This window comes from Myotis daubentonii, chromosome 21 (genome assembly GCF_963259705.1).
Source record: "Myotis daubentonii chromosome 21, mMyoDau2.1, whole genome shotgun sequence".
NCBI classification, from domain to species: Eukaryota; Metazoa; Chordata; class Mammalia; order Chiroptera; family Vespertilionidae; genus Myotis; species Myotis daubentonii.
In genome coordinates, this window is record NC_081860.1 from 9,854,847 (window position 1) to 9,882,467 (window position 27,621).

Sequence of the window (27,621 nt, forward strand, 5' to 3'; positions counted from 1 at the left end):
TTTCATTCTCTCTCTCTAAGCAGTTGACCTTTGATTTACAAGCTAATCATTGTTCAAATAGTTTTTCCTTAGAAACCTCTTTATTAAATTGTTGGCCTGGTAACATGTTCATTTATTTAGCAGGTATTTACTGAGTTCTTACTAACGGCTCTCCCTGGCTTCCAGGAAAGTCCAGACGTCTTAGCATTATATGCAGGGCCCTGCATGACCGGGCCCTGCTTACTTCCCCGCCCTCATTTCTCCTCTTCCTTTTCTTTGCATTTGAGCTTCCTTCCTAGAAGACCCTTCTTCCTCCCCCCCCCAGCCCCTTCCTCCTGGAAGCCCTCCTTGATTACCCCAGTCTGAGTAGAAGCCCCTCTGGCCCCGCAGCACTATGGTCAGCTTCTTACTTATAGCACAGTATATTTTGTGTGTGTTTTTTTCCTTTTTATTCTTTTTTTTTTTTACAATATACAAAAGAAATCTATTACCAGATTGTAGATACAAGATAAGTAGCCATTTACACAGCACAATATGTTTTAAATAAATGCCCGTTTGTCTCTCCCACCAGGCAGTTAGAGAAGCTATCATGTCCCATACACCATTCATCCCAAGTGCCTATCATGGTGCCGGGCACATAATTCAAGGCACCCAATTCGCAGTTGAAAACCCGAGTTCAGATCCCGGCCCCATCATTTACCAGGTCAATGAACACGAGCAAGTTGCCTAGTCTCTCTGGGTCTTTCTGTTCATGAAATTCGTGGCCCTGCCTCAGGCACTGCCTGGCTTCTGGTCTAACCATATTGGGGGTCATTTCTGCTTTCCCAGCAAACTCCCCTATGACGTGACTCCCGAGCAGGCTCTGGCTCACGAAGAAGTCAAGACACGTCTCGACAACTCCATCAGGAACATGCGGGCCGTGACAGACAAGTTCCTCTCCGCCATCATCAGTTCCGTGGACAAGATCCCGTGAGTGCCTTCCGTCGTGACCCTAGACAGAGCCCAGCGTGAGTGCCCTCCTGCTCCCCGGCCCCTCTCACGCGTTGTGTCCGTCTCACAGCTACGGGATGCGCTTCATCGCCAAAGTGCTGAAGGACTCGCTGCATGAGAAGTTCCCCGATGCTGGTGAGGATGAGCTGCTGAAGGTAAGACTCGGGAAGCTGGCACAGCCCGATCCTTCCGGTAGACCTTTCAGGAAACAGTGATACGAGGCCTGACCATAGACCGTTAGTGAGAGCCTGAATTCCGGCAGTAGCTCGCCACGGATTGTGATTGTAAATAGTCAACAACACCTCTTTGAGTTTCTATAGCGTTCGAATGGCCCGCCTCAATTAAGTCCAGTTGGATTCTTCCTGTCTTGAGATAAATTTCTGAGTCCTATCTTTTCGCTGGGAAATAGCTCCCTCTGCTGGTGGCCAGGTGAATGGGACCAAGCACAACTGTTTCCGCTGAGGCTGTTGCTGGTAACGCTGACTTGCCTATGCGCCTTTCTTTCCTTCTTTTTTTTAAACTGAACGCTTTTTTCTTCTCTCTCCTAGTTCTTGTGCTTTCCTACAGTGAGGCCTCGCTTCTAGGCTTTCTGTCCAGGTGAATTAATTTCGTATTTTTGAATGATGGCTCTAGGGGAAATGCTGTGACTGTCCTTGCATTCTTCTGCGGAAGAGCCGTGTGTTGAGTGACTTTAATTTCTGAGGCATGAACTTGTCTTCCTGTGACGTCTCTCCCGCATGAGCACGATGGGGGTCGGACAGGTCGCTCTGTGCTAACGAGGTCCTGTTTAAGGATTTATTTTAACTACCTTTGTTAGCCTCTCCGAATCAAAGTCCGCCCACATGGAAGCGAAAGGTGCGCGTGGGTGGCAGCCGTATTCGCTGCCACAATGTGAGAGCGAAGGGTGCCCTGCAATGCTCAGTCACAGACGTGAAGCCTGTCACTTCCCCCTGAATCTGTCCTTTCCGTTGTAGTGCTTTTCAGTTCTGTCTCATTTTCTTTTGCTCTGCACCCAAACAAGGGACGTTGGGTCCTGTTAGGGTCAGACCTTGAGAGCAGGCGCGTGTGCATGTGTGCATGCGTGTCCGTGTGTGTAGCGCGCATTTTCCCTCACGGGACTGCGTGTTCTGGTTTCCTTTGCTAATAGAGTCCTTTGTGGCTTCCTCGGTGGAGCGGCTTTTAACACCCATCTTTCTTGGTCGTCTGTCCCCAGATCATTGGTAACCTGCTGTACTATCGATACATGAATCCAGCCATTGTTGCCCCGGATGCCTTTGACATCATCGACCTGTCGGCCGGAGGCCAGCTCACCACCGACCAGCGCCGCAACCTCGGCTCCATCGCCAAGATGCTCCAGCACGCGGCTTCCAACAAGATGTTCCTGGGAGATAACGCGCACTTAAGCATCATTAACGAGTACCTCTCCCAGTCCTACCAGAAATTCAGGTAAGGGGCAGGGGATCGGGTACTTGAAAGATGCTGCAGGTGTGTGTCTCTCTCTGAAGGTAAAGACAAGACTAACAACCACACCTCGTTCTCCCTGGGCGGCCACACTGTGGGACGCGTGTTGGATGTGCCCAGAGCTCCAGGGCGTGAGGAAGAGGATTTTTGAGCAAAAAAATGTGTACCTGCCCCGGCTGGTTTGGCTCAGAAGATAGAGTGTCAGACTGTGGAGTGAAGGGTCCCGGGTTCGATTCCGGTTAAAGGCACATGCCTGGGTTGTGGGCTTGATCCCCAGTGGGGGGGCGTACAGGAGGCAGCCAATCAATGATTCTCTCTCATCATTGATGTTTCTATCTCTCTCTCCCTTCCTCTCTGAAATCAATTAAAATATATATATATTAAGAATGTGTACCTGTGGAATTATAACCAGAGGAGAGTTGGAGAATACTCTTTTTTTTCTTTAAATCACTGCACTTTTTTTCTTTTCAATTGTCTCTTCTTTAAAAAAAATTTTTTTTTTTATTGATTACAGAGAAGAAGGGAGAGGGAGAGAGAGAGAGAAACATCAGTGATGAGAGAGAATCATGGATCGGCTGCCTCTCCTGCACGCCCCTACTGGGGATCGAGCCCGCAACCCGGGCATGTGTCCTTGAGCAGATGTGAACCCGGGACCCTGCAGTCTGCAGGTCGGTGCTCTATCCACTGAGCCACGCCAGCTGGGCTGGAGAGCACTTTTACTATCTGTAAATTAAACATTCAGTTGTGAGTTCAGGGCCTCGACTTAGAGTCGGCTCTCCTGGTGACACAGGTGTTTGGTTGAGCGGTTCCTGTGGGCAGAACTAAACCTGGGCGGGGAGAGAAGTGCGTAGAGCCCCCGGCCCAAGGCTGCCGGGCACGGGGAACTCGAGGCACTTCGTCCGGAATCAGCTGTCTGGACTGGCTTCCGCTCGAACGCTTTGCTCCCGAGGTTTGTGGGATGTTCTCTCGCCAGCGTCTCACACCTGTGTCACCTCTGGGGTCTGGCTCTCGTGTTTCTCTCCAGGAGGTTTTTCCAAACTGCCTGCGACGTCCCAGAGCTGCAGGATAAGTTCAATGTGGACGAATACTCTGACCTCGTGACCCTCACCAAGCCCGTGATCTACATCTCCATCGGGGAAATCATCAACACCCACACGGTGAGGCTTCTTCTCTAGTTAATGTCGTTGCTCTGTCCTTAATCGCCTCCCCCGGCTGCTGCTTAAGCCAGATAGCTCCCTTCCCTTGATGGGTCTTCCTGACATGCCCCTGTCTTGCTGTTTGTTATTCTTAACACTATTTACTACCTTTTCAAAGTGACCCCCAGGCCACCTGCAGCAGAGTCAGAGTACTTATCCGCCTTATCCTATCCTATATAATAAAAGCCTAATATGCAAAAAGACCAAACCGGCGGAGCGACCGGTTGCTATGACATGCACTGATCACCAGGGGCCAGACGCTCCATGCAGGAGCTGCCTCCGGTGGTCAATGCGCTCCCACAGGGGGAGCGCCGCTCAGCCAGAAGCCGGGCTCATGCCTAGTGAGTGCAGTGGCAGTGGCGGGAGCCTCTCATGCCTCCGCTGCAGGCAGGCGGTAAGGAGTGAGGAGTCCCGGACTGCAACAGTGATGTCTGACTGCCAGCTTAGGCCCGATATCCCCTGAGGGGTCCCGGACTGTGAGAGGGCACAGGCCGGGCCGAGGGACCTACCCCCCCACCTCCGACCACCCCAGTGCATGAATCTCATGCACCAGGCCTCTAGTTTGCCAATAAGATGCTAAAAATGAAGCTGCTGAGCCCAGCTGGCATGGCTCAGTGGTTGAGTGTCAACCTGTGAACCAGGAAGTCACGGTCCAATTCCCAGTCAGGGCACATGCCTGGGTTGCGGGCTCGAATCCCAGTGGGGGCGTGCAGGAGGCAGCCAATCAATGATTCTTTCTTATTGGTGTTTCTCTCTATTGCTCTCCCTTCTTCTCTGAAATCAATAAAAATATATTTAAAAATAGAAAATGAAATTGGCAGGTCCCCCACAGGCCTCCTGAACTGGAACCCCCATGGTGGGCCCCAAACCTCCATGGGAGTGCTGACCTGGGGACTTGATAACATACTAGTGTTCTGTTCCTTCTTTTTACCCCGGTTTTACTTCTTTTTCCTTGTGTAATTTTTCTAACATGAATAGAATTTCGGCTTTTTCCTCTTTGTCACCTTAGAGTTACTTTCCCTTGGCTGCACCCTTTCCCCCCAAATATCTTTAATTCCTTCCTTTCCCCTTTGGTGGCATATAGAACAGGAAATGGGAAAATATATAAAATGTAAATGAAATTTCGGGCATTGTCATTTCTGAGGATATCATTTGAGATAATAATCTTAACGGCTTTGCTTGAATGCCTCCAGTGACAACATTGCCAGGGCGTACTTTTCTCTGAATTAAAGGTATTGTGTACAGGAAACAGGAAGGAAACATGTGGCTGTGAGTGAGTTGAACTGGTCGTAGGGCCCGTTGATGACCTCGGATGTTGACGTCTGAGGGCTTCCTAGTCCTTTCTTACATGGGGAACATTTAAACCTTCCACACTCGTAAGGCTGAGAGAGTGCCAGTGTTTTCCCGCCCACATCACAGGTCGTCCAGCAGAGGCCAAGTGTGATGCCTTTTTTAAAAATTCTTTCTATGAACTTATTGACCATTTGCATATCCTCTTTGGAGAACTTTCTACTCAAGTCCTATTTTTTTTTAATTCATTTTTATTGATTTTAGAGCACAAGGGGGAGGGAAAAAGGGATAGAAATATCAATGATGAGAGCGAATCATTGATGGGCTGCCTCCTGCACACCCCACACTGGGGATCGAGCCCACAACCCGGGCATGTGCCCTGACCGGGAATTGAACCGTGACCTCCTGGTTCATAGGTCGACGCTCAACCACTGAGACACCAAGGATATGGTTTTTTGTTTGTTCGTTTTGTATTTTGGTAAATTCATCTCTGTTGTTGAAAGTATTGCAGACGTTCCCTTCTCTCCTCTTTGACCCTCTTCTCCCTACTCCTGCCCCCTCCACAGGCCTCCCCTGCACTGCATGTGAGGCTTTATGTATTGCTGGCTTGGGGAGGCTTGCTGAGGATTGGCTTGTCCGCCCTTTGAATGTAGGAGCTTTGTCATCTAACCTTCTTTTGTGCTGTGGGCAGTGTGGGCAGGGTTGGGGCTGACGGGCCAAGTGTGTAGATTGCGTTGACCCCCGTGGTGTTCGTGCAGCTCCTATTAGATCACCAGGACGCCATTGCCCCGGAGCACAATGACCCGATCCACGAGCTGCTGGATGACCTTGGCGAGGTGCCCACCATCGAGTCCCTGATAGGTAAGGTTCCGACTCCGCTGACCGAAGAGGGGACACAACAGAGGAGGGTTGTGGTGGGCACCTGCACTGTTCAGGCTCTGAATACACATTAGGGAAGAAGGTGCGTGTGATCCCTGCCTGTGAGGAGTGATGTCCAGTGGAGGGGGTCCTTTTAAATGTGTGTATAAGCCCTAGCCCTGAAAGGTCCCGGGTTCGATTCCCGGTCAGGGCACATGCCCAGGTTGCGGGCTCGATCCCCAGTGGGGGGCATGCAGGAGGCAGCCGATCAATGATTCTCTTTCATCATTGATGTTTCTATCTCTCTCTCCCTCTCCCTTCCTCTCTGAAATCAGTAAAAACATATTTTAAAACAAAAAGAAAAAAAAACACCACACCATTCATTTCTTAAAAACACACACACAGCGTATCCTATATAATAAAAGGCTGATATGCAAATTGACCCAATGGCAGAAGAACTGGTTGCTATTACGTACACTGATCACCAGGGGGCAGACACTCAATGCAGGAGCTGCCTGACCCCTGGTGGTCTGGGCACTCCCACAGGGGGAAGTGCCGCTCAGCCAGAATCCCTGAGCTGGGCTTATGGCTGGCGAGTGCAGCGGCAGTGGCAGGAGCCTCTCCCGCCTTCGCTGCAGACGGGTGGTAAGGAGCGAGGGGTCCCGAACTGCAAGAGCGATGTCTGACTGCAGGCTTAGGCCCAGTCCCCAGGGGGACAGGGAGTGTTAGGGCTAGACCAGTGATGGCGAACCTTTTGAGCTCGGCGTGTCAGCATTTTGAAAAACCCTAACTTAACTCTGGTGCCGTGTCACATATGGAAATTTTTTGATATTTGCAACCATCGTAAAACAAAGACTTATATTTTTGATATTTATTTTATATATTTAAATGCCATTGAACAAAGAAAAATCAACCAAAAAAATGAGTTTGCATGTCACCTCTGACACGCGTGTCATAGGTTCGCCATCACTGGGCTAGGGTTAGGCTTATAATGTGGTGTTGAAATGACTGTCAGACGTCTATGAAGTGAGTTTACTATGGGCCCCGCCTTTATCACCTGTTTTCTCCTCAATCAGAGGTGGCCCTGCCCCAGGGTCATGTTGGCTTATTCAAGTATCTCCTTACACGGGCTTCATCTTTTCTGGGAGTTTCTATCTCCTGTCTTTACTGATCCTTCCCACCCTCCCAAAACTTTAGGAGAAGGCGCTGGCAGTTTAAACGACCCCAATAAGGAGGCGCTGGCTAAGACGGAAGTGTCTCTCACACTGACCAACAAGTTCGACGTGCCTGGGGACGAGAACGCGGAAATGGACGCGCGGACCATCTTACTGAAGTGAGTGTCGGAAGTGGGAAGAGCGAAGTCCACGGACTCCAGCGACCCCTGGGCCCCGGTGAACACGCCCACTTGCTTATACCCGAGATGGTCACCTGGGCCTTGAAGCCAGTCATCGTGCTGGTCCCTTCACATGTTACACTCGGCCGAGGACGGGTCTGCCTTGTTTGCCAATAAGATGCTCACGTTTCCCTCTTGGAGATCCCAGCCTTGGCACCCGCTCTGTTAGAGTTGCCCAACTCAGTCTGGGGTCTGGAGTACCTGGTGTTAGCAGCTGCCTGGCAGGGCCTCCGGGAGGCCGCCATTATGCCGCTGCCGCGTCGGTCCATTGAGAAGAAGTAGAACACCTGCTAATATTTAAACATTCCCTCCATGTCCTCCCAGCACAAAGCGTTTAATTGTGGACGTCATCCGGTTCCAGCCCGGGGAGACCTTGACTGAAATCCTGGAGACACCAGCCACCAACGAACAGGTAACACTGAGGGGTTTAACACGGACCCTAACGAGGCAGAGGTGCTCCCGGGATGGGGGCGGGGGGACACAGGTAACACGAGGTGGTGACCTGGGGGTGGACAGAGGGCGGTGGTGGGTAAGGCTGGTGGAGAAGGTTGCTGGCTCCTAACGCCAGAGGCAGCTCACTGGCGCGTACATGCTGTACATACATGTATGTGCGTGTGTTCATTGAACTCCTGGCAGAATCAGTGCATCTGCCTGGTAGTTTATTGAGTATTAATTATACAGTTAGAATTTTGTTAGGTGCCTTATAGGTAGAATAAAAGTCAGGATGTGGCTCCTGAACTCCACAAGTTCATGATCCAGAAGTGATGAAGGAGCCTTTAAACCAGCGGCCCTTTCACAGGGGTCACCTAAGACCATCGGAAAATAGATATATAATTACATATTGTTTTTGTGATTAATCACTATGCCTTAATTCTGTTCAATTTGTAACAATGAAAATACATCCTGCGTATCAGATATTTACATGACGATTCATAACAGTAGCAACATGACAGTTATGAAGTTGCAACGAAAATAATTTTATGGTTGGGGTGTCACCACAACATGAGGAACTGTATTAAAGGGTCGCGGCATTAGGAAAGTTGAGAACCACTGAGCTAGACGTTCAGGAAAGAGGCCAGCGAAGAGCAAGGCATCAGAAAGAGGTGGAGCGGGAGCCACGCTCAGGATGGATGGGATGGAGGCGAGAGGGGCGGGCAGTCCAGGCGGGGGGGAGGGGAGCAGCGTGGGAACTGAGGCACACAGGGTGGGTGTGATGTGGCCAGGCCTGCATCTCTAGAAGGAAGGCCTGGGCGGAGGAGAGCAGGGAGAGCTAAAACCTGAGGACAAGTTATGTAGCACCAAAACCTGGCCAGGAACTTGGCCCTGGAGAGAGGCGTGAAGAGCCTTGGGGACGTTTAGTGCAGAGTGATTTGGTAGCGCCATCAGAGCAGATGGTGGTGAGTCATCTAGGTGTGTGATGAGGTCCCAGGCCGGTGGTGGGGGCAGCGTGGCAGTGGGGAGGGGTGGATGAGTCACTTTATGTTTAAGGCTCCTGTTTCACGTTCTCATAAAAGGAGAGAAGTAGGTCAAGTCATTTGTTTTCAGATTTTGAACATAAGAATCCTTTCCATTAAGTGACAGTTTACTTGGAAGCACAATTTAAAAAATATATCTGTCTTCTTATTGATTTTTAGAGAGAGGAAGGGAGGAGGATAGAGAGAGAGAAACATCGGTGAGAGAGGAACATCATTGATTGGCTGCCTCCTGAGTGCCCCCTACTGGGGATCGAGCCCGAAACCCAGGCATGTGCCCTGACCAGGAATCAAACCAGTGACCTCCTGGTTCCTGGGTTGGCGCTCAACCACTGAGCCACACGGTCTGGCTGGAAGCCCAGTTTATAAAGCAGGCAAAACTGGAGCTACTCTGACAGCAGCAGGAATGGGGCCCGGGAGCTCCGCTTTCTGGAACCCTGTAGCACCTCTGGGAGTCCCTTCAGGGTGCCCAGAAGACTGTTTAAAAATCACCATTTTAAATGAATTCTCTGCTGTGATTGATTACTGAAGAGAGAGATGTGTGTGAGGGGCAAGAAAGAGGCAAAGAGACGTCACCAATAACTGCATCCTGTGTAACCTGCAAGGAGGTTAGACGTGGGGGGAGGGGGCCCCTCTTACTGAGGACCTGCCGCTGGTGGGGTGCCTTCCCCTGTGTCCCTCCATGGAATCCTTGCACTTCCCCCAGGAGGTGAGTCTGTTTGTCCTCATTGTACAGATGGGGACACTGAGGCCCCCAGGGGTTAACTCACTTGCCTACGATCGTCTGCCTGTAGTGGCAGAACCAGACGGGATCCAGCTGTCTGACCGCAGAGTGTGTGCTCCTGGCATCGTGTGCTGCCGAGTAGCCTGGCCATCGGGGGAAAGGCAGCATGGGAAAGGGAAACGCTCCCGTTGGGGAGGGATTATAAGCCTTCCCCACGTGAGCATCTCAGTACAGGCAGCTCAGAACCTGGCACCGGAGCCCCGGTGACAGAGATGAGGGAGCCATCAGCACGGAGGTGATCACTGAAATATTGAGAGTGGACATTACAGAAAAGGGACCACTGGTCATTTGCAGGCACCAAACCCCTACTCAGGGCCAGAAGAAAATGCAGAGACGAGCGAGGTGGAAACTAGGAAAAGGATTTGGGAAATGGTGATGGGTGATGAGAGTTGCAGGTGGAGAAGCCGCTTGCAGAGTTAAAGACGAAAGTGCGGAGTGAATTGAACAGCAGGTGTGGGTCCCGACACAGGTGTCGGGCAGGGACATACTGGGCAAACATTGGGTGTTGACTGGGAAACCTAGAAGAGGGAAGGGAAAGCCTTTGTATTTTCAAGATCCTGGCCTTTGCAGCATGTGTAAAAGCAGAGGGAAGGCCGGAGCATGATTCAGCACCAACAGGTGGCAAAGAGAATCAGCCAGAAGGGACTGAGCCCTGGCGTTGCCCTGGTGTAGTTACAACATTTATCGAGCTGTGTTTCAAATAACATGAGGTGGCTCCCATGTCTCAAAAGATAATGGTGGAAAAACGAGGGATTTTGTAGCCAGTGGAGCCCAATCTCCTAATTGTCCCTAAGAGTCCAGGACAGAAGCCCTAAGAAGCCAGGGGATTCAAAGATGTAAAGCAGCCCTAGCCGGCTTGGCTCAGTGGATAGAGCGTTGGCCTGCGGATTGAAGGGTCCCGGGTTCAATTCCGGTCAAGGGCGCATGCCCAGGTTGCCGGCTCGATCCTCAGTAGGGGGAGTTCAGGAGGCAGCTGATCAGTGATTCTCATCATTGCTGTTTCTATCTCTCTCTCCCTCTCCCTTCCTCTCTGAAATCAATGAAAAAAGAATAAAGATTAAAAATATAATTTAAAAAAAAGATGTAAAGCAACGTGCCTCTGCCTCGTGCAGTTTCCCTGTCAGCTGCCGGCTAGGTGTGTCCCTCCTGTTCCCAGAATGCAGTTGGAGAGCTGCGTGAATTCAGGTGTGGGACTGGGGCCCTGCGTTTACCGGGAACTTCTTACGTGCAGGAAGCAGAGCATCAGCGGGCCATGCAGAGACGCGCGATCCGTGACGCCAAAACGCCTGACAAGATGAAAAAGTCCAAATCCGTCAAGGAAGACAGCAACCTCAGCCTGCAGGAGAAGAAAGACAAGATCCAGGCGGGCTTGAAGAGGCTCACGGAGCTGGGGACCGTGAACCCAAAGAACCGGTACCAGGAGCTGATCAACGACATCGCCAGGGTACTGCACGGGGCGGCGGGGCCCGGCCATGCCTCACGCTCTCTGAGGCTTCTAGAAACCCAGTCGCTTTCCAGATGACAGCGTATCTCCAGGTCATGGGCACGCCAGCGTCCTCTCGCCTGAAGAATCCTTTCTGATTCTTCTAACGCGAGGACCTGGCCCGCCCTTTGATAACTTATTTCAGAGCCTAAATTAACAGGAAGAAAACGGAGCTAGAGCGTCCCAGGTCTCAATTTGTCTTTGACCCCTTTGGAAGTTTCCAGACCTTTCTACTGATTTCTGTGAAACCTAAATTGACATTGAGTTGATCATCAACTCCTTATCTTTTTCTCCTCCTTCTGACAACATATTTAAAAGGCTTAAACCAGCTTTGCATGTAAATTCTAAGAATGTGAAAGTCCATAAAAGTAACGCATTTCCCCACCATTAGGAAATACAAATTGGGGGGGAAATGGATGCGATCTGAGTTTCTTGGTTAATTATTGAATGTGAGTTGGGGCCTGTTAAGAATGGGTGGTCACGCGAGGCACAGTGAAGCACGACTGGGCTCTGCTGCGAATGATTCCCGGGGCACGGGCTACCGGACACTGTTTTCCTCATTTCCACACTTGCGTCCCAGGATATCCGGAACCAGCGGAGATACCGGCAGAGGAGGAAGGCCGAGCTGGTGAAACTGCAGCAAACGTACGCTGCTCTGAACTCCAAGGCCACGTTCTACGGAGAGCAGGTGGATTACTACAAAAGCTACATCAAAACCTGCCTGGACAACCTGGCCAGCAAGGGCAAGTGAGTGTGTCTTTTAACGATTTATCCATGTCGACGGTGGAGGGGGCCGGGGGGAGCCGTAGAGGCAACTGAAGTGACATGGGGATTCTTTATTTTTATTTTTTATTTTGTTAATCCTCACCTGAGGACATTTTTCCATTGATTTTTAGAGAGAGTGGGAGGCAGGGGGAGAGATATAGAGAGAGTTCCATCGGTGTGAGAGAGACACATCGATTGCCTCCCACACGGACCCTGATCAGGGCCGGGGATCGAGCCTACAACCGAAGTACGTGCCCTTGACCAGAACTGAAGCCAGGACCCTTCAGTCTTTAGTCCGACGCTCCACCCGTGAGCCAAACCTGCTAGGGCTGGGGACTTTTTAACTTAGAACACACTTTATTACATTCGTTCTTTATTTTGCTTCTGATCTTCTAATCATCTGTGTAAATTCCTGGTCCCATTTGCCATTGTATGATGCAGATAAGCACCATGTGGGGTACTTGTTTCTAAGCATCTCTTGTTCCGAAATGGCTTCCTGGACCCAGAAATGAAAGAATCAGGATGGAGATTATCTCGTGGTCCCACACCCTGTCTGTGCCTCAAGATCGCTTAAGGAATATTAAACATGGCGGTTCCTCAGCCTCACCCTCTAGCTCCTGGGGACGGGGCCCTAGCCCCTGACTTTCCTGGCTACTGAGGAGAATAATGCACCAGCCGGAACCGCCAGCCTGACCCTCTGTGGGGCCATAAACTCAAAACCCAGAAAGGTGCGCTGATCAGTATAGGTCCTGCTTATAGGTTAGTTTCTCTTTTGCTCCTAACTTTGCATTTTAAGAATTTTCAAGCTTCCGAAAAGGTGAGTGAATAGAACAGTAAACACCCACAGACCCTTCGCCGAGATTCTTCTGTTTTCATTCTGCCACATCAGCTTCCTCTCTCAAACACCAGGCCCAGCTCACCCAGCCGGCGGGGCTGGCGCCTGTGTCCTTCTGACACGCCCCATCGTTCTTGAGAACTTCCTGACTTCACAGCACCAGGTGTTTCTGGTTCAACTTGTACTTCCCCTCCCCAGGCTGGGAATTAGCTTTTTCTCCCAACATCCCTGGCTCCCTTTAATGAAGAATGGAATTTAGAAACCAATATCTACGGACTAAGTGTGCGCATTGCCACGGAGTCGTCGTTGCTTCTAGGTCCACTAAAACAGCCAGGTTCTCATTTCCTTTTTAATGGCTGTATAGTATTCCATTGTGTAGGTAGATATAACTGGCTCAATCAGTTCTCCATTGGTGGGCATTTAAGTTCTTTCCAATTATTTATTTTTTTAAATTCTGCAACAAATAATCTCTTATACATGTATCATTTTGCAAATGTGAGCATATTTTTTAAAAATGTATTTTTATTGATTTCAGAGAGGAAGGGAGAGGGAGAGATTGAAACATCAATGATGAGAATCATTGATCTACTGGCTGCCTCCTGCACGCCCCCTACTGGGGATTGAGTCTGAAATCTGGACATGTGACCTGACTGGAATCAAACCTGGAACCCTTCAGCCTGCAGGCCGGCGCTCTATCCACTGAGCCAAACCGGCCAGGGCATATTTTTAAAGATAAATTCCTAGAAGTGGAATTACTGGGTCAAAAGTTTTTTCCAGTTGCAATTTTGATAGATATTTCAGTTTCCTTCCAGAGGGATTCTCTCTTACACTCCTGCCAGCATTTCTGCCCCATTTCCTGAGACACCCTTCACCCCCTTTGGAGTCCCAAATCCCTGGTTTTCCTTTGTCTCTGTTTTTCTTTTGCTTATTTTTCTTATCACTTCTGGCCTCTATTATCCCAGTAACTTCTTTTTTCTTTAAATATACATTTTATTGATTTCAAAGAGGAAGGGAGAGGGAGAGAAAGATAGAAACATCAATGATGAGAGAGAATCATTGATCGGCTGCCTCCTGCACGCCCCCTACTGGGGATCGAGCCTATAACCTGGGCACGTGCCCTTGACCAGAATCAAACCTGGGACCCTTTAGTCCGAAGGCCAACGCTTTATCCACTGAGCCAAACCGGTGAGGGCCAGGCTTAAACTCTTTTAAAAAGTACTTATTCTGAGATGTTTGTATTTCTCCCCTGCACAGCCGAGGGGTGTAGCGCGACTCCCCTGGGGGTCAGTATGTTCTCCAAGCTGGCATTAGAAGCCCTCACACTTCCTGGTAGGTGCACATAGAAAGATTAAGACACTGTCAGATTCATGGTGTGTTCTCAAGTGTAATTTAAATTGAAGACAAAATCAGCTTAGTACTCTTTCCCCTGTTTTGTAATGATATTGCGTAGGCTAATCCTAACATTTATTTGCCATTTTAGAGTTGATATGATTTCCCCTTGCGGATGGGAAGTTCGTTTTCTGATCCCGTATTTTCGAATTACCGACAGAATCAAAGTAGATAGTTATAGGAAGTGACGTGATGGCATCTTTACAGGGTCTCCAAGAAGCCGAGGGAAATGAAAGGAAAGAAAAGCAAAAAGATTTCTCTGAAATACACGGCCGCACGATTACATGAAAAGGGGGTTCTTCTGGAAATCGAGGACCTACAAGTGAATCAGTAAGTATTTGCTTTTTAACTTCATTTCGTACATTGATTTTTTAAATTTATGCATTTACTTATTTTTAATTTATGCATTCATCACATCTTTATATTATTGCCTTTACTTCTCTTAGCGGGATGATCACTTTTATATTTTTCTATCTATTTATATGTATTTATGTGTAGAATTAGACCTAACACTCAGAGTTAATTGTCTCTTATCAGCAGGAAGTATTTCTTTTCCTTGTTTGTGGAACATTTGTCTTGGGACATTTTCACACCTGCTGTGTGGATCCCATTTTAATTTTTCCTCTTTAAAACAGGAAGCCATTTCTTCCATTTCTTCTGTTTCTAAACAAAGACAACTTGTAAAACTGAGTCTCTGGCCCTGTTCCGCTCTCACATCGATGTTTCTCTCTCCCTCTCTCCTTCCCCTCTCTCTCTAAAAGAAAACACCAATAAAAATATTTAAAAAAAAAAACAACAATAAGAAAAAAATACCCTGAGACTCTGAACCCATTAAATAATTTATTCCTATTTCTAAGCCCCGGGCAGCCACCATTCTGCTTTTCTGTCTTATTTTTTCTTTTTTTGGTGAGTGGCTTATTTCATTTACCATGCTGTCCTCACAGGTCATCCATGCTGTAACATGTGACATTTCCTTCCTCTTTAAGGCTGAATAACACTCCATTGTATATATAAACCACATTTTGTTTATTCATTCATCCATCGATGGCCGTTCGGGTTGTTGCCACCCCTCGGCTATTGTGAATAATGCTGCCGTGAGCATGAAGGTGGAAATGCCTCTTTGAGATCCTGCTTCCAATTCTTTCGGATGTATACACAGAAGTGAGATTGCTAGATCATTAGATAGTTATATTGTTAGTTCTTTGAGGAACTGACATACTGTTTTTCATATTAGTTGAAAAATTTTAACTTTTTTATATGTTGCCAAAATATTTTTCACTTGTGTATGAAAGTGCTTATCTCACTACTTCCTTTCCATCAATGAATACTAAAATAATCTTTGGTATTTTTGAGCTTAGTAGTTTAAAAAAAAGAATCTCATTTAAGAATTTTGCATTTCTTTGAATTCTGGTTGACTGTGTGTGTGTGTGTGTTTAAAACGTGGCTTATTGTCTGGATTCTCTCTGGTCATTGTTTCATTTGGGGAATCTTGGTCTTTTGGGGGTGTTTTTTGTTGGGTACGTTATGCATTTTTCGTTTCATAATATTTATCAGCTCTTCTCTTTTTTTATTTTTATATATTTTTTAATTTTGTTTTATTGCTTAACGTATTATAAAGAGTATTACATATGTCTCCTTCCCCCCCCCTCCCCCCCTTGACATTCTCCCGGCCTCCCTTACCCCGCAGTGTCTTGTGTCCATTGGTTATGCTTATATGCATGCATACAAGTCCTTCATTTCTTCATCATTTCCCATGACTGTTTAAGTGCCTACCATTATTTGCCTCTCTTACTTCTTTTTAATTTGCTACTATGGGCCTAGAAACCAGATAACAAAAAAAATCAGTTAGAATAAAATTGTCACATAAAATAAATACCTTTAAGGAATGACCTGTGAGGCTTTCCTGTTGAGCAAAATGCATGTGTTTTAGGGCCTGAATTTTGTGACCTCTCTTATCCTCTCAGTGCCTCTTGTTTTTTTTTTTTGTTGTTTTTTTTTATATTTTATTGATTTTTTACAGAGAGGAAGGGAGAGAGAGAGTTAGAAACATCGATGAGAGAGAAACATCGATCAGCTGCCTCCTGCACATCTCCTACTGGGGATATGCCCGCAACCCAGGCACATGCCCCTGACCGGAATCGAACCTGGGACCCTTCAGTCCGCAGGCCGACGCTCTATCCACTGAGCCAAACCGGTTTCGGCTTGTTTTGTTTTTTTAAGATGTTTTCAATGCGTTAGTATTTCTTAAATAAATTTTTTATTGATTTCAGAGAGGAAAGGAGACAGGAAGAGAGATAGAGACATCAGTGATGAGAGAGATTCATTGTTTGGCTGCCTCCTGCACGCCCCACACTGGGGATCGAGCCCACAACCCGGGACCCCGCAGTCTGAAGGCCGACTCTCTATCCACTGAGCCACACCGGCTAGGGCTCAGTGCCGCTTTTGCATCTTTCATGGTCTCGGCTCTGTTCACAATACAGTAGGTCCTCAGGTTACGTTGGAGATCCATTCCTACGGCGTGACGTAACGCGGTTTTCACCCTAAGTCGGAACCCACCTACATAAGCGCCTACGTCACTCACAGGGAGCACATACACAGCAGTCATGAAGTGAGACAGTAAAAAAAATTTAAAAGAAAGATAACAATTCCTGACCTTTACTTGTGGTAAATAAATGATTAAAAATAAAAAAAGCACATACGTACATATGTCGAAATGACGGAACTTTTTTTTTTTTAATAAATAAATGGGAGATGGCGATGTAACCATCAAACCCAGGACCCTTCAATCCGCAGGCCGATGCTCAATCTACTGAGCCAAACCGGCCAGGGTGCGTCTTCCAGTCTTCCAACATGTGTGCGTTCTAACCCCCTCTGCCGCCCTCTCCTTCCGGCCCCACGTGCTCTTGATCCTCCTCTTACCCAGGTTTCGGCAGTGGCCACACGGCAGGCCACGCGCATTCCTCTGGCGTCACCCCTTCAGAGGCCATTGGCGGCATTCCTCAGTGGCTCCTTTTTCAGTAGAAAGCGAGAGAGCTGGGGGAGGGGGCGATTGGGGGGGGGGCCAAAGAGGGGAGTGCCACTCTTCTCTCCAAATCCAAAGCCTTCCCATGTGACTTCACCTGCAGACGTCCTGGGACCCTTACCTTGTACCCCTTTGTCACTCTTGAAGTCACTGTTCATCTCCTCCTTTGCATTTCACAGGATATTTTAATACGAGAACATAAAAATCACACCCTTCTGATGTTATGTTTCAACAGGTTTAAAAATGTTATCTTTGAAATCGCTCCAACAGAAGAAGTTGGAGACTTTGAAGTGAAAGCCAAGTTCATGGGAGTTCAGATGGAGACGTTCATGTTACATTACCAGGTGGGTGTGCACCGGGTGGGACTGGAAGCTCTGCGTCTGGGGTGGTCGTGTTCTCGTCCAGGGCGGAGACACCGTAGACAGGAGGCCCACGTGGAGAAGGCATTCGGGGCGTGGTGGTGAGCTGGGCTCGCACCGCGGAGGGAGGCGCTGAGCCTGGTTTCTGTGATGTGGTCCGTACACCCTGGGATGTGGGATCCTCAGAAAGACGTTCCCTGAAGCTCCCATTCGTGTTGCCACTCAATGGAGCTGACCCCTTGGACTCGAACAAAATGCTTAAGTTAAGTGTAAGTCTTGACAGTACAAGATTGTAAGCCTACTCAGGAGCTCGATATCCTTTTTTATTTTTATTTTTTTAATTTAATTTTTTATATCTTTTAAAGATTTTGATTTGGTAAAGGTGCTTAAAGGCGTATTTCTAACAAGATGTACGTAAATTGCATCTTTTTAAACTGAATCTTTTTTTAAAAATTTTTATTCCTCACCTGAGGATATTTTTCCATTGATTTTTAGAGAGAGGGGAAGACGGAGAGAAACATCCATGTGAGAGAAACACATTGATCGGTTGCCTCCTGCATGTGCCCCTGGGCAGGGAGGAACCTGCAGCCTAGGTGCATGCCCTTGGCCGGAATCGAACCTGGGACCCTTTGGTTCGCAGGCCGACGCTCTAGCCACTGAGCCAAACTGACTAGGGCCAGAACCCCATTTTAATTTCAAAAAGAATGCTGCAGCGAATTGTTTTATAGCTTAATGATTCCTCATTTTTATTCGGTAATAACTGTACATTTTATGCATTGGGAGGATTCCCGGGAACAGCGAACGGCAGCTTTGTGTCCACAGGGCGTCAGGGCCTGTGCCCATCGGATTCCTCGCTGCTTCCCTGCTGCGGGTCTTCCTCTCTGAACGTGCCTCTGTGCTTTGCACGGGCTGTCCTCCCTCGGCTGGGCACTGTCCCTTCTCTCCCGCTTTCCTCCCATCGTTTATGGTGGGACCACCCCAAAAGCCTCCGGTCAGCCAAGCCACAGGTGGTTTCCCATCTGCTCCACGGCCTTTATTTGTTTGTTTACTTACTTTTTCAATGCCTTTTTTTTTTTTTTTTAAATCCTCACCCCAGGATATTTTTTCATTGATTTTTAGAGAGAGTGGGAGAGGGAAAGACAGAGAGAAATATCGATGTGAGAGAAACGCATCGATGGGTTGCCTCCTGCACAAGCCCCGACCAGGGCCCAGGCCGGCGAGGAGCCTGCAAATAAGGTACCTGCCCTTGTCCAGAATCGAACCCAGGACCCCTTGGTCCACAGGCTGATGCTCTATCTATTGAGCCACACCAGCTAGGGCTATTTGTTTTTTAAATATGTTTTTATGGATTTTTTTTTCTTTTTTTTTTTTATAGAGAGAGAGAGGAAAGGAGAGGGATAGAGAGATAGAAACATTGATGATAGAGAAACATCCGTGATCAGTTACCTCCTGCACGCCTCCTACTGGGGATTGAGCCAGTAACCCAGGCATGTGCCCTGATCAGGAGTTAAACCGAGACCTCCTGGTTCCTGGGTCAACCCTCAACCATTGAGCCACACAGGCCGGGCTGCTCCACAGCCTTTAGAGCAGCCTCTGGCACTGTAGGGGCCGACTTATTTTCCTCTCACCCCCAAACCGTGAACCTTAGGAACACGCAGTATTTCTTTGTTTCCTTCTCAATGACTTGTAGACCCTCAAAACATGTTGGCTGCAGAAATGTGAAATGGTTTTGTGATGCACATAGCTAACTCAGTACTTACACAAACAGACCCTGTCCTTCCCTCAGTTTCCCCAAATTCTAGGCATGCCAGTCTGCCTCAGGTAATGCATTCCTCCATGTACAAATGCATGAACGATGGAATGACTGCCGATGCGAGGTTGTGTGTCAGGTGCAGGTGACGCACCAGGGTCCTGGCCTTCATGAGGCTGCTAGGACTTTTCAAAAAAATGAACTGGTTGCCCGATCTGGTTTGGCTCAGTGGATAGAGCGTCAGCCAGCGGACTGAAGGGTCCCAGGTTTGATTCCGGTCAAGGGCACATGCCCGGGTTGCGGGCTCGATCCCCAGTGGGGGGTGTGCAGGAGGCAGCCGATCCATGATTCTCTCTCATCATTGATGTTTCTCTCTCTCTCCTTTTCCCTTCCTCTCTGAAATCAATAAAATAGCATTAAAAAAAATGAACTGGTTGAACTTTAGGGGTCCTTTTGAGCCCTTTGACTCTTCGAAAGTTGAGGGGTGAGACCAATCAGATTTCCTAAGTCTGTTCTGGACAGCGGAGGGTGGTGGGAAAAGCAGGGGCTCCGGGTCAGGCCCAGCTTCAGCGTCCAGCTCCGGGCTCTTGGTCAGGCCGTTCACCGGTTCTGAGCCTCATCTTTAAACTTGGGATTTTTGTCAGACTTAAAAAGACCCTACATAACGTGCTTACACAAGGTCGATCATGTGGTAGACACCTTCTAAACATTTATTTTTTATTATTATTTTTAATAATTCTTTATTGTAGAAAGTATTACACATGTCCCCTTTCCCCCCCATTGACCCCCCCGCCCCAGGCCCTTACCGCTCCATTGTCTGTGTCCACGGGCCATGCATCTATGCACACAAGGTCTTTGGTTGATTACCTCCCAGCCACCCACCTCCCCCGCCTTCCCTCTGAGATTCCGCGCTCTGATCCACGCTTCCATGTCTCTGGATCCACTCCGTTCGACACCTGATAAACATTTGTCCTCTCTTTTTCCCTGGCCCTCACAATATATAAGCTCTTTCTTGTGGAACAGACATGAAGACTCTAGTAGCTACTGTAGCGACCACGTTGCGGGCCTGGTCCTGATTCAGTGATCAGTGTATTTCACCGGGGATGGGCATGCCTTCACCTTCTCCACGGTGACCTTCGCTCAGCCAAACCGGAGACACGTGATGGTGAAATGTAAAGCTTGAACGTGTGTGACAGCTGAGCGTGCTGCTTTTTCTTTGCGGGTTTCGTGTATTTTGATGCCTTCTTCACTCCAGACGTGCCAGGAAGCTGGGTTGACCAGCCTGTGCTTTCCCCGAGCTCCCAGGGTGGCTGTGCTGTGGGTGGGAACGAGGCGGGAACGGGTTTCCCAGCCCGTCTCTCCCCGGCACACGAGGACCGCTTCGTGCCTTCCGGGTCCCTTCCCACGCCGCGTCCTTTCTTTTCTCGCCCCACGGACCCGATTAACGGTCCTCTGGTTCCTTTGTGCACAGGACCTGCTGCAGCTACAATATGAAGGCGTTGCCGTCATGAAGCTGTTTGACAGGGCCAAAGTGAACGTCAACCTGCTGATCTTCCTGCTCAACAAGAAGTTCTACGGGAAGTAACGGGCCCTGTGCTGCCAGCCCCGGAGCAGGGAGGAAGGAAGCCAAGGGCCAGCCCACAGCACGCCTGCGCCCGACACACTCCCGGGGCCACCTCCTGCCTCCCGCTCTGGCTGGACACGGCAGCCCTGGTTGTCATAGTGAAATTTCAGGCTTAGTCTGACCCTCCTTGTTCCTTCATTTCCTTCTGTCGCTCACGAAAGATTTGGGAACTTTGCTTAAAATCTGTGTGGTTTCGGCCTTAGAGGTTGCATGGCTCGATGGTAAGCTTTGGTGTTTGTCTCATTCAGCAATGTTAATGGTGGGATTTGGAATCTTGTGATTTAAAGGGAGAGCTTCGTAGCCTCAATGACATACACACATATAAGACACAGTGAAAAGGCCAGGCTACGTGTCCTATGAGGTTGTCCTATACAAGCGACGTTCCTTTATGTTTTTGTCCCGTCGGTGAAATTGAAGGACACGGGAGGTTGTTGGTCTCCTCCATTCTGTTTCCCATGATGGGCTGGAAACCATTAATAGGAGTCACTGTCTGTGTTCAAAGCAAGCATTTCCAGAAAAGGGAGATTAAAAAAAAAAAAAAAAAGGAAAGGGAAGGGAGATCATGCTTTTAAGTTTCGCCATTAAAATAAATTTTGACAGTTCTGTTAGTGTAACTCTCTTGTCAGTGGATGGGAGAGTCCCACTGAGAAAGTGCAGCTATTTAGGTAAATTTAGGATGTTCTGGGCGTCCCTCCTGGGTGAGGCGCCTGCTCGTTTGTTGCAGATTTGATGAGATTCGGGATGACCGTCCCCCTCCGTGCCTATGGCAGATGAAGGGGTTAGCCCGCATAGGATGTAATTTTTTTCAAGACCGTTTTATATCTTCAGAGTACCTTATTAAAGTGTAGATTTATTTCTTAAAATGTGGGTGACAGGAATTTTAAAGTTTTATATAATGCTTCCAAGTCTTTAGAATACTGTGTTTGTTTTTTAATTGGCTTATCTGTATATCTGAACTCGTAAAGCTTTCTTAGAGCTAAAACACTAGGATTTTTTTACCTGCAGGATCGCAGAGAGATCACCCTATTTTAAATAGACTGAAAATAATAATAATAAAAAGCCAGCCAGCAATGTCACACTTGATATTCCAATCTCCTTTTTCCCACTTCTTTCTCTTTCCTCTTGCTACCCACACTGCTTTTATTTTCTGAACTCTGGTTTTCTGGATTTAGTAAAAATTCAATTCTGAACATTGAATTTTTAGGAAGTTTTTATTAGATAAAAAGCTATATACTTTTTTTAAAGAAAATTTGTTTATCCAGGAAAATATATTAAATCATGCTACTGAGCCTCCATTTTCGCTGATGTTTTGGTTCAGTCTTCTTTCATCATGGCATAAACCTTGATAAAATAAACTAACATTTAAAATTTTAACCCATGTATATTTAAAACTAATAAACTTTTGTTAATAACGATTTATGTGATGTGTCCCTATTGCAGTTGTAAGTATCGGAGCCGTGTTTTATGTAATTGACTGTTTACTGGGTCAGGTCCGTGCCAGCACATGTAAACTGTGTGAGTCTTTACACCCTCCAGGCAGGCGGGGAGGGACCGTGAGAAGGAGATTCCACTACCTTAACCTTGTTTTTGTTGTATTTTGCAAGATAATCGTTTAGTAAACATTGTCCTCCGTTTAAAAGAAGATGCTGTTAAACTAGTAGCATCGCCTCGAAAACTGGGACCAACCAAAGTGTCAACCCGTTTACCTCCAAAGAGGCTACTCCTCCCACACGCTTGTCAGGCCCGGAGGCCACATCCGTGACGGACACGGAGACACGGAGCCAGGCTTGCGACTCCTGTAAGGTTGCATGGCTTCGCAATTATTTGTAAGGATTATGTTCCCTGGATGCAACTTTCAATGCGAAATTGCACAAAAGGCACCTCAAGCATTTTGATGGGAGCTATATATAGAGTTATGGTTTTAGTAGCATTGAAAAGGCCTGGACAAACCCAAGTGTCATGAAGCCATGCAGCTCTTATTACCTTTCTCTCTTAGCTCTACAGCCTCTGTCAGGTCTCTCTCCTCCTCTGACCTTCTCTCCCACCAGCCATCATGACATTTACCGTGGATTTATTTCCTCCCAAGAATGTGGACTGCCCAGCAGATCGGGGCAGTGCACAATTGCCTTTGTATCTCTTTGTATGAAATAAAAGGTCATTTGTTCATGTTTGTGTTTATTTTTCTCAGTTTCATTGTTAGCAGCTCCTGCTAAACAGAGTGTTGATTAGAGTGAGACTTAATCATGGAAAACAACCCTTTATAGTCTTCTGAAGGAGCAGACACAAGTCAGCTACCAAAGAGATTTTTAAAAAATATATTTTTATTGATTTCAGAGGGGACGGTAGAGGGAGAAATAGAAACATCAATGAAGAGAGAGAATCATGGGTTGGCTGCCTCCTGCACGCCCCCTACTGGGGATCGAGCCCACAGCCTGGGCATGTGCCCTTGACCAGAATCGAACCCGGGACCCTTCAGTTCACAGACTGATGCTCTAGCCACTGAGCCAAAACGGTTAGGGCTCAAAGAGATTTTTAACATGTGAGTAGCCTTTTTAAAAGTAATATGCTTAAGTCCTGACTGGTTTGGCTCAGTGGATAAAGCGTCGGCCTGCGGACTGAAGGGTCCCAGGTTCGATTCTGGTCAAGGGCATGTACCTTGGTTGTGGGCACATCCCCAGTGGGGGGTGTGCAGGAGGCAGCTGATCAATGTTTCTCTCTCATTGATGTTTCTAACTCTCTATCCCTCCCCTTCCTCTCTGTAAAAAATCAATAAAATATATTAAAAAATAAATAAAGTAATATGCTTAAAAGTAGCCTCAACATGAAAAGAAATAGGGGGAGGGGAAAACAAACAACATTACTGAGTTCTGATTGGAGAGTGGCTGAACGTTTAAAATTGTAGCTGCATTTAATGTAAAGTGACAATCCTATATAATAAAAGGGTAATATGCAAATCGGCCAAACGGTGGAACTGCCAGTCGTTATGACAGACACTGACCACCAGGGGGCAGACGCTCAGTGCAGGAGCTGCCCTTGGTCAGTGCCCTCCCACTTAGCCCAAAGCCGGGCTCACTGCTGGCCAGCGCAGTGAAGGTGGCGGGAGCCTCTCCCACCAGCGCTAAGGATCTCCCACTGACAGCTTAGGCCCACTCCCCACGGAGACATCCCCCGAGGGCTTCTGGACTGTGAGAGGGCGCAGGCTGGGCTGAGGGACACCCTCCCCCCCTCCCCAGTGCACGAATCTCATGCACAGGGCCTCTAGTTTACATAAAGGGAAATGGAATAATTCTAAATTAAACGTAAGTGAAAACTTGGGGGTGATGGTCTGTGTGAATGGCTGGTGGTGACCCCACACCCCTCTGAGGGAGAGTGAGGGGCTGAGAACTTGGGCTCCCCTGGCCATGGGCCCTGGTGGAAGTTACTCCCCGAGCCTCAGTTTCCTGCTTTGGAAATGGGGTGATGCTCCCTGGCAGGTGTGTTACTGAAACCTGGAACAGACTATTCTAACAACCTGTGCTCTACGTTGTCCTGCAAAGAAGTCAGTGGAGTCAGAAAGGTACTTACCAAGGCATCACGATGTTGAATATGGAAACCAGAGCGAAGGGAAAGGAGGAGGAGGAGGAGGGGAAGATGGAGCCTGGAGTGATGAGAAGGTGGGGAATGCTGAGGGGTCCCCTGCTCCTGGCGGGGCAGCCATAGCAGCGCTGCTCACACATCTAAGCCGAAAAGAATTTGGGAAAACTCTACTTCCCCATTTAACTTTTCCCTTCTTCCTTCCTTCTTTTATTTACTATATATATATATATATATATATATATATATATATATATATATATATATATATATATATATATATATATATATATATATATATATTATAAAAGAGAGGAAGGGAGAGGGAGAGAGAAACATCAGTGATGAGAGAGAATCATTGATTGGCTGCCTCCTGCACACACCACACTGGGGCTTGAGCTCGCAACCCGGGCATGTGCCCTGACCAGGAATCAAGCCGTGACCTGGTTCATAGGTCAGTGCTCAACCCCTGAGCCATGCCGGCCCGGCTCCACTTAACTTTAACATGTAATTTTTTTTTTTAATGTTTAAACTGTAAAGTGTGTACTTGCCAACATACTATGAATTTCAAGATAAAAATGACCTCGCTTTTGAAGGAATCCCATGTAACTCCCATCCATTCTTAAAGGTATGTGAGCAGAGGTCTTTGTCGGTTGAAAACTACATCTTCCTTTTTCTTCAAACTCATGTTTTTATCCCACTTCTCTCAGAATAAGAGAAACATAAGCCTTATTTCTGGTTATCCTGTCACAATTATCTGTAACAAAATTGTTTTGTTTCCTCTGACTATAAGGCTGTTCAACTCAACCCAGAAAAATATTTGCATCATAAGTATTGTTAGTGTGTATTTGATCAAAGCCATGTAATACTAGTGTATTGTCTTGATGAAGAATTCTAAATGTAAGATTTGAAATGCATTTCTTTTTATTTCCTTTGTCTTTTTTTTTTTTTTTTTTTTTTTGCTGTTTGCCTAATACGTTTATTGTCTCTCTTCTGGAAAATCTTCATAGAACATTGTGATTTGGTTTATTCGCTCTCAGCAGCCCGTTCCTGAGCTCTGAGGAAGCTTGCTTTCTTCTGAGCTACCCGATCTTTCTTCTGGGCAAGAGACATTTGGGGACGGTTCCACCTCTTCTTTTTAACTTCTTTCTTAGGCGTCTTCTCATAGACTGCGTTCTCTCCTATAGCAGCATCAGCTTTCTTATACAACCCCTCCATCATGTCTGGAGTTACGTTGTTCTTTATATATTGAGAGAACTGTTTCTTGTAAGCATCTTCTCCCATTAGATAACGCATACAATCTGCAACGTTCTGACCCATGCTGTGCTTCCCATGTACTTCTGCATTGAATTCCTTGCTTTCTGAATCATAACCAGGGAATCGTTTGGTACTGTGAGGCATACATAGGCCTCCATCCACAGCTCCCTTCAGGGCCCCCAAAACTTAATTTCCAGTAGTATTTCTGGCAAGCCCTGCATCCAAGTAGCAGGTGAAGGCACCAGGTTGACCATCGATGCCTTCCACGTTGTATTCACCTCCAGTCACCTCCACCTGGCCTTCATAGATCTTGTCCTTGCCAAACCTACTGAGAAGCCCACGAGCCAGCAGCAGGCCAGGACAATATGCTGCAGCATAACTTGTCAGGCCAACCTTCACACCATACTTGGGGAGTTCATGAGCAGAAACTGCACAAACTATCGTATCTCCTTCTATACGGGCATAAGCGACCTGACAGATGATATCTCTGTTGGTTACGCGGACTATCATCCTGTGTTTAGGTGTGTGGTACTTATTTTCATCCTGGATTACCAAGCGTTTCTGGGCATAGTAATCAGTTTTACCCTCTCGCCGTCTTCTGAATTTCACTTGGTATTGCTTGAAGTAGGCCTTATTTTTTCTTTTCTTTCTTTTTTAAAAAATATATTTTATTGATTTTTTACAGAGAGGAAGGGAGAGGGATAGAGAGTTAGAAACATCGATGAGAGAGAAACATTGATCAGCCGCCTCCTGCACACCCCCCACTGGGGATGTGCCCGCAACCAAGGTACATGCCCTTGCCCGGAATCGAACCTGGGACCCTAGAGTCCACAGGCCGATGCTCTATCCACTGAGCCAAACCGGCCAGGGCAGTAGGCCTTATTCTTGACAACTTTCACAAACCCCATCCTGCGGAAGAGAGACCCATGGCCACGGCTTGCCACAGACCTGCAGGCCTAGCTTAACTCTGGTCTGAAATGCATTTCTTAATGAGGTAAATGAAGGTTTAATAAATAATACTACTTGCTAGAATGAGATAGGGCTCATAACCAATTCTCTTCCTCTTTTTCATTTTTGTAAATGTAAGCAAGCATATGGAAATGGGGAGTGTTTTGTCAAAGCAAAGTTGCCCATTTTTTTTTTAAAGTATATTTTATTGATTTTTTTACAGAGAGGAGGGGAGAAGGCGAGGGATAGAGAGTTAGAAACATCAATGAGGGAGAAACATCAATTCAGCTTTTTCCTGCACATTCCCTACTGGGGATGTGCCCGTAACCAAGGTACATGCCCTTGACCAGAATCAAACCTGGGACCCTTCAGTCTGCAGGCCGATGCTCTATCCACTGAGCCAAACCAGTCAGGGCAAAGTCGCCCATTTTTTACTATGAATTATACTTGTAACCTTTTGACGTACAGGCAACTTGTTCAACCCAATATGCTAAAGATGTTTTGGGACAATAGAAATATCTTAATGTTCCTTTTGCTCTACAATATTTAATTTTTTTATTATGAAACACTTCTTACATATAGTTAATAGTATAATTAATTCCTGTGGGTTCACTACCCTGTCTCAACAGGCATCAACACATGGTGAACTTTCATCTTTACCACCACACACATACACCCTTGGGTTATTTTGACAAATCCCAGATCTAGTATTTCAACCATTAATACTTAAGTAGCCCTAGCCGGTTTGGCTCAGTGGATAGAGTGTTGGCCTGTGGACTGAAGGGTCCCGGGTTCAATTCCGGTCAAGGGCACGTACCTCGATTGCAGGCTCCTCCCTGGCCGGGGCCTGGTCAGGGTGTGTGCAGGAGGCAACCATTCGATGTGTTTATCTCACATCAATGTTTCTTTCTGTCTTTCCCTCTCTCTCCCACTCGCTCTAAAATCAGTGGAAAAATATTCTCGGGTGAGGATTAAAAAAAAAAAAAAAGATAAGCTGTGCTAGATATCTTCTATTCGCCCCTCCAGGTGCCCTCTGTGTCCTGGGAAGATGGCCACATGGGCTACACCACTGTGACCCTCCAGCTTCTGGTTGGGTTTGGTCAAGGAGGTGAGGTAGGATTTACTCCTCCAGGTCACTGAATTGGGAAGCTTTCCCAACCACCCGCCCTCCCCTGTGCCAGTAAGCAGTCCCT

General features: G+C 47.4%; 1 protein-coding gene and 1 pseudogene across 1 annotated transcript in view; one reads left to right on the plus strand and one right to left on the minus strand.

The window, feature by feature from the left end:
* The window catches only part of IQGAP1 (IQ motif containing GTPase activating protein 1), a 104,496-nt gene extending 82,431 nt beyond the window's left edge, over positions 1 to 22,065 (plus strand). The window contains exons 27-38 of the mRNA XM_059678159.1: positions 808 to 948; positions 1,040 to 1,124; positions 2,183 to 2,415; positions 3,455 to 3,587; positions 5,675 to 5,777; positions 6,972 to 7,107; positions 7,492 to 7,579; positions 10,655 to 10,867; positions 11,487 to 11,653; positions 14,103 to 14,225; positions 17,153 to 17,261; positions 20,498 to 22,065. Coding sequence (XP_059534142.1) covers positions 808 to 948; positions 1,040 to 1,124; positions 2,183 to 2,415; positions 3,455 to 3,587; positions 5,675 to 5,777; positions 6,972 to 7,107; positions 7,492 to 7,579; positions 10,655 to 10,867; positions 11,487 to 11,653; positions 14,103 to 14,225; positions 17,153 to 17,261; positions 20,498 to 20,611 — 1,645 coding nt within the window. The 3' untranslated portion in view covers positions 20,612 to 22,065. The remainder of the gene's footprint in view (positions 1 to 807; positions 949 to 1,039; positions 1,125 to 2,182; positions 2,416 to 3,454; positions 3,588 to 5,674; positions 5,778 to 6,971; positions 7,108 to 7,491; positions 7,580 to 10,654; positions 10,868 to 11,486; positions 11,654 to 14,102; positions 14,226 to 17,152; positions 17,262 to 20,497) is intronic.
* A 3,088-nt stretch (positions 22,066 to 25,153) lies between these two features.
* On the minus strand, positions 25,154 to 26,388 carry LOC132223060 (large ribosomal subunit protein uL18-like; annotated as a pseudogene).
* Positions 26,389 to 27,621: the final 1,233 nt, after the last annotated feature.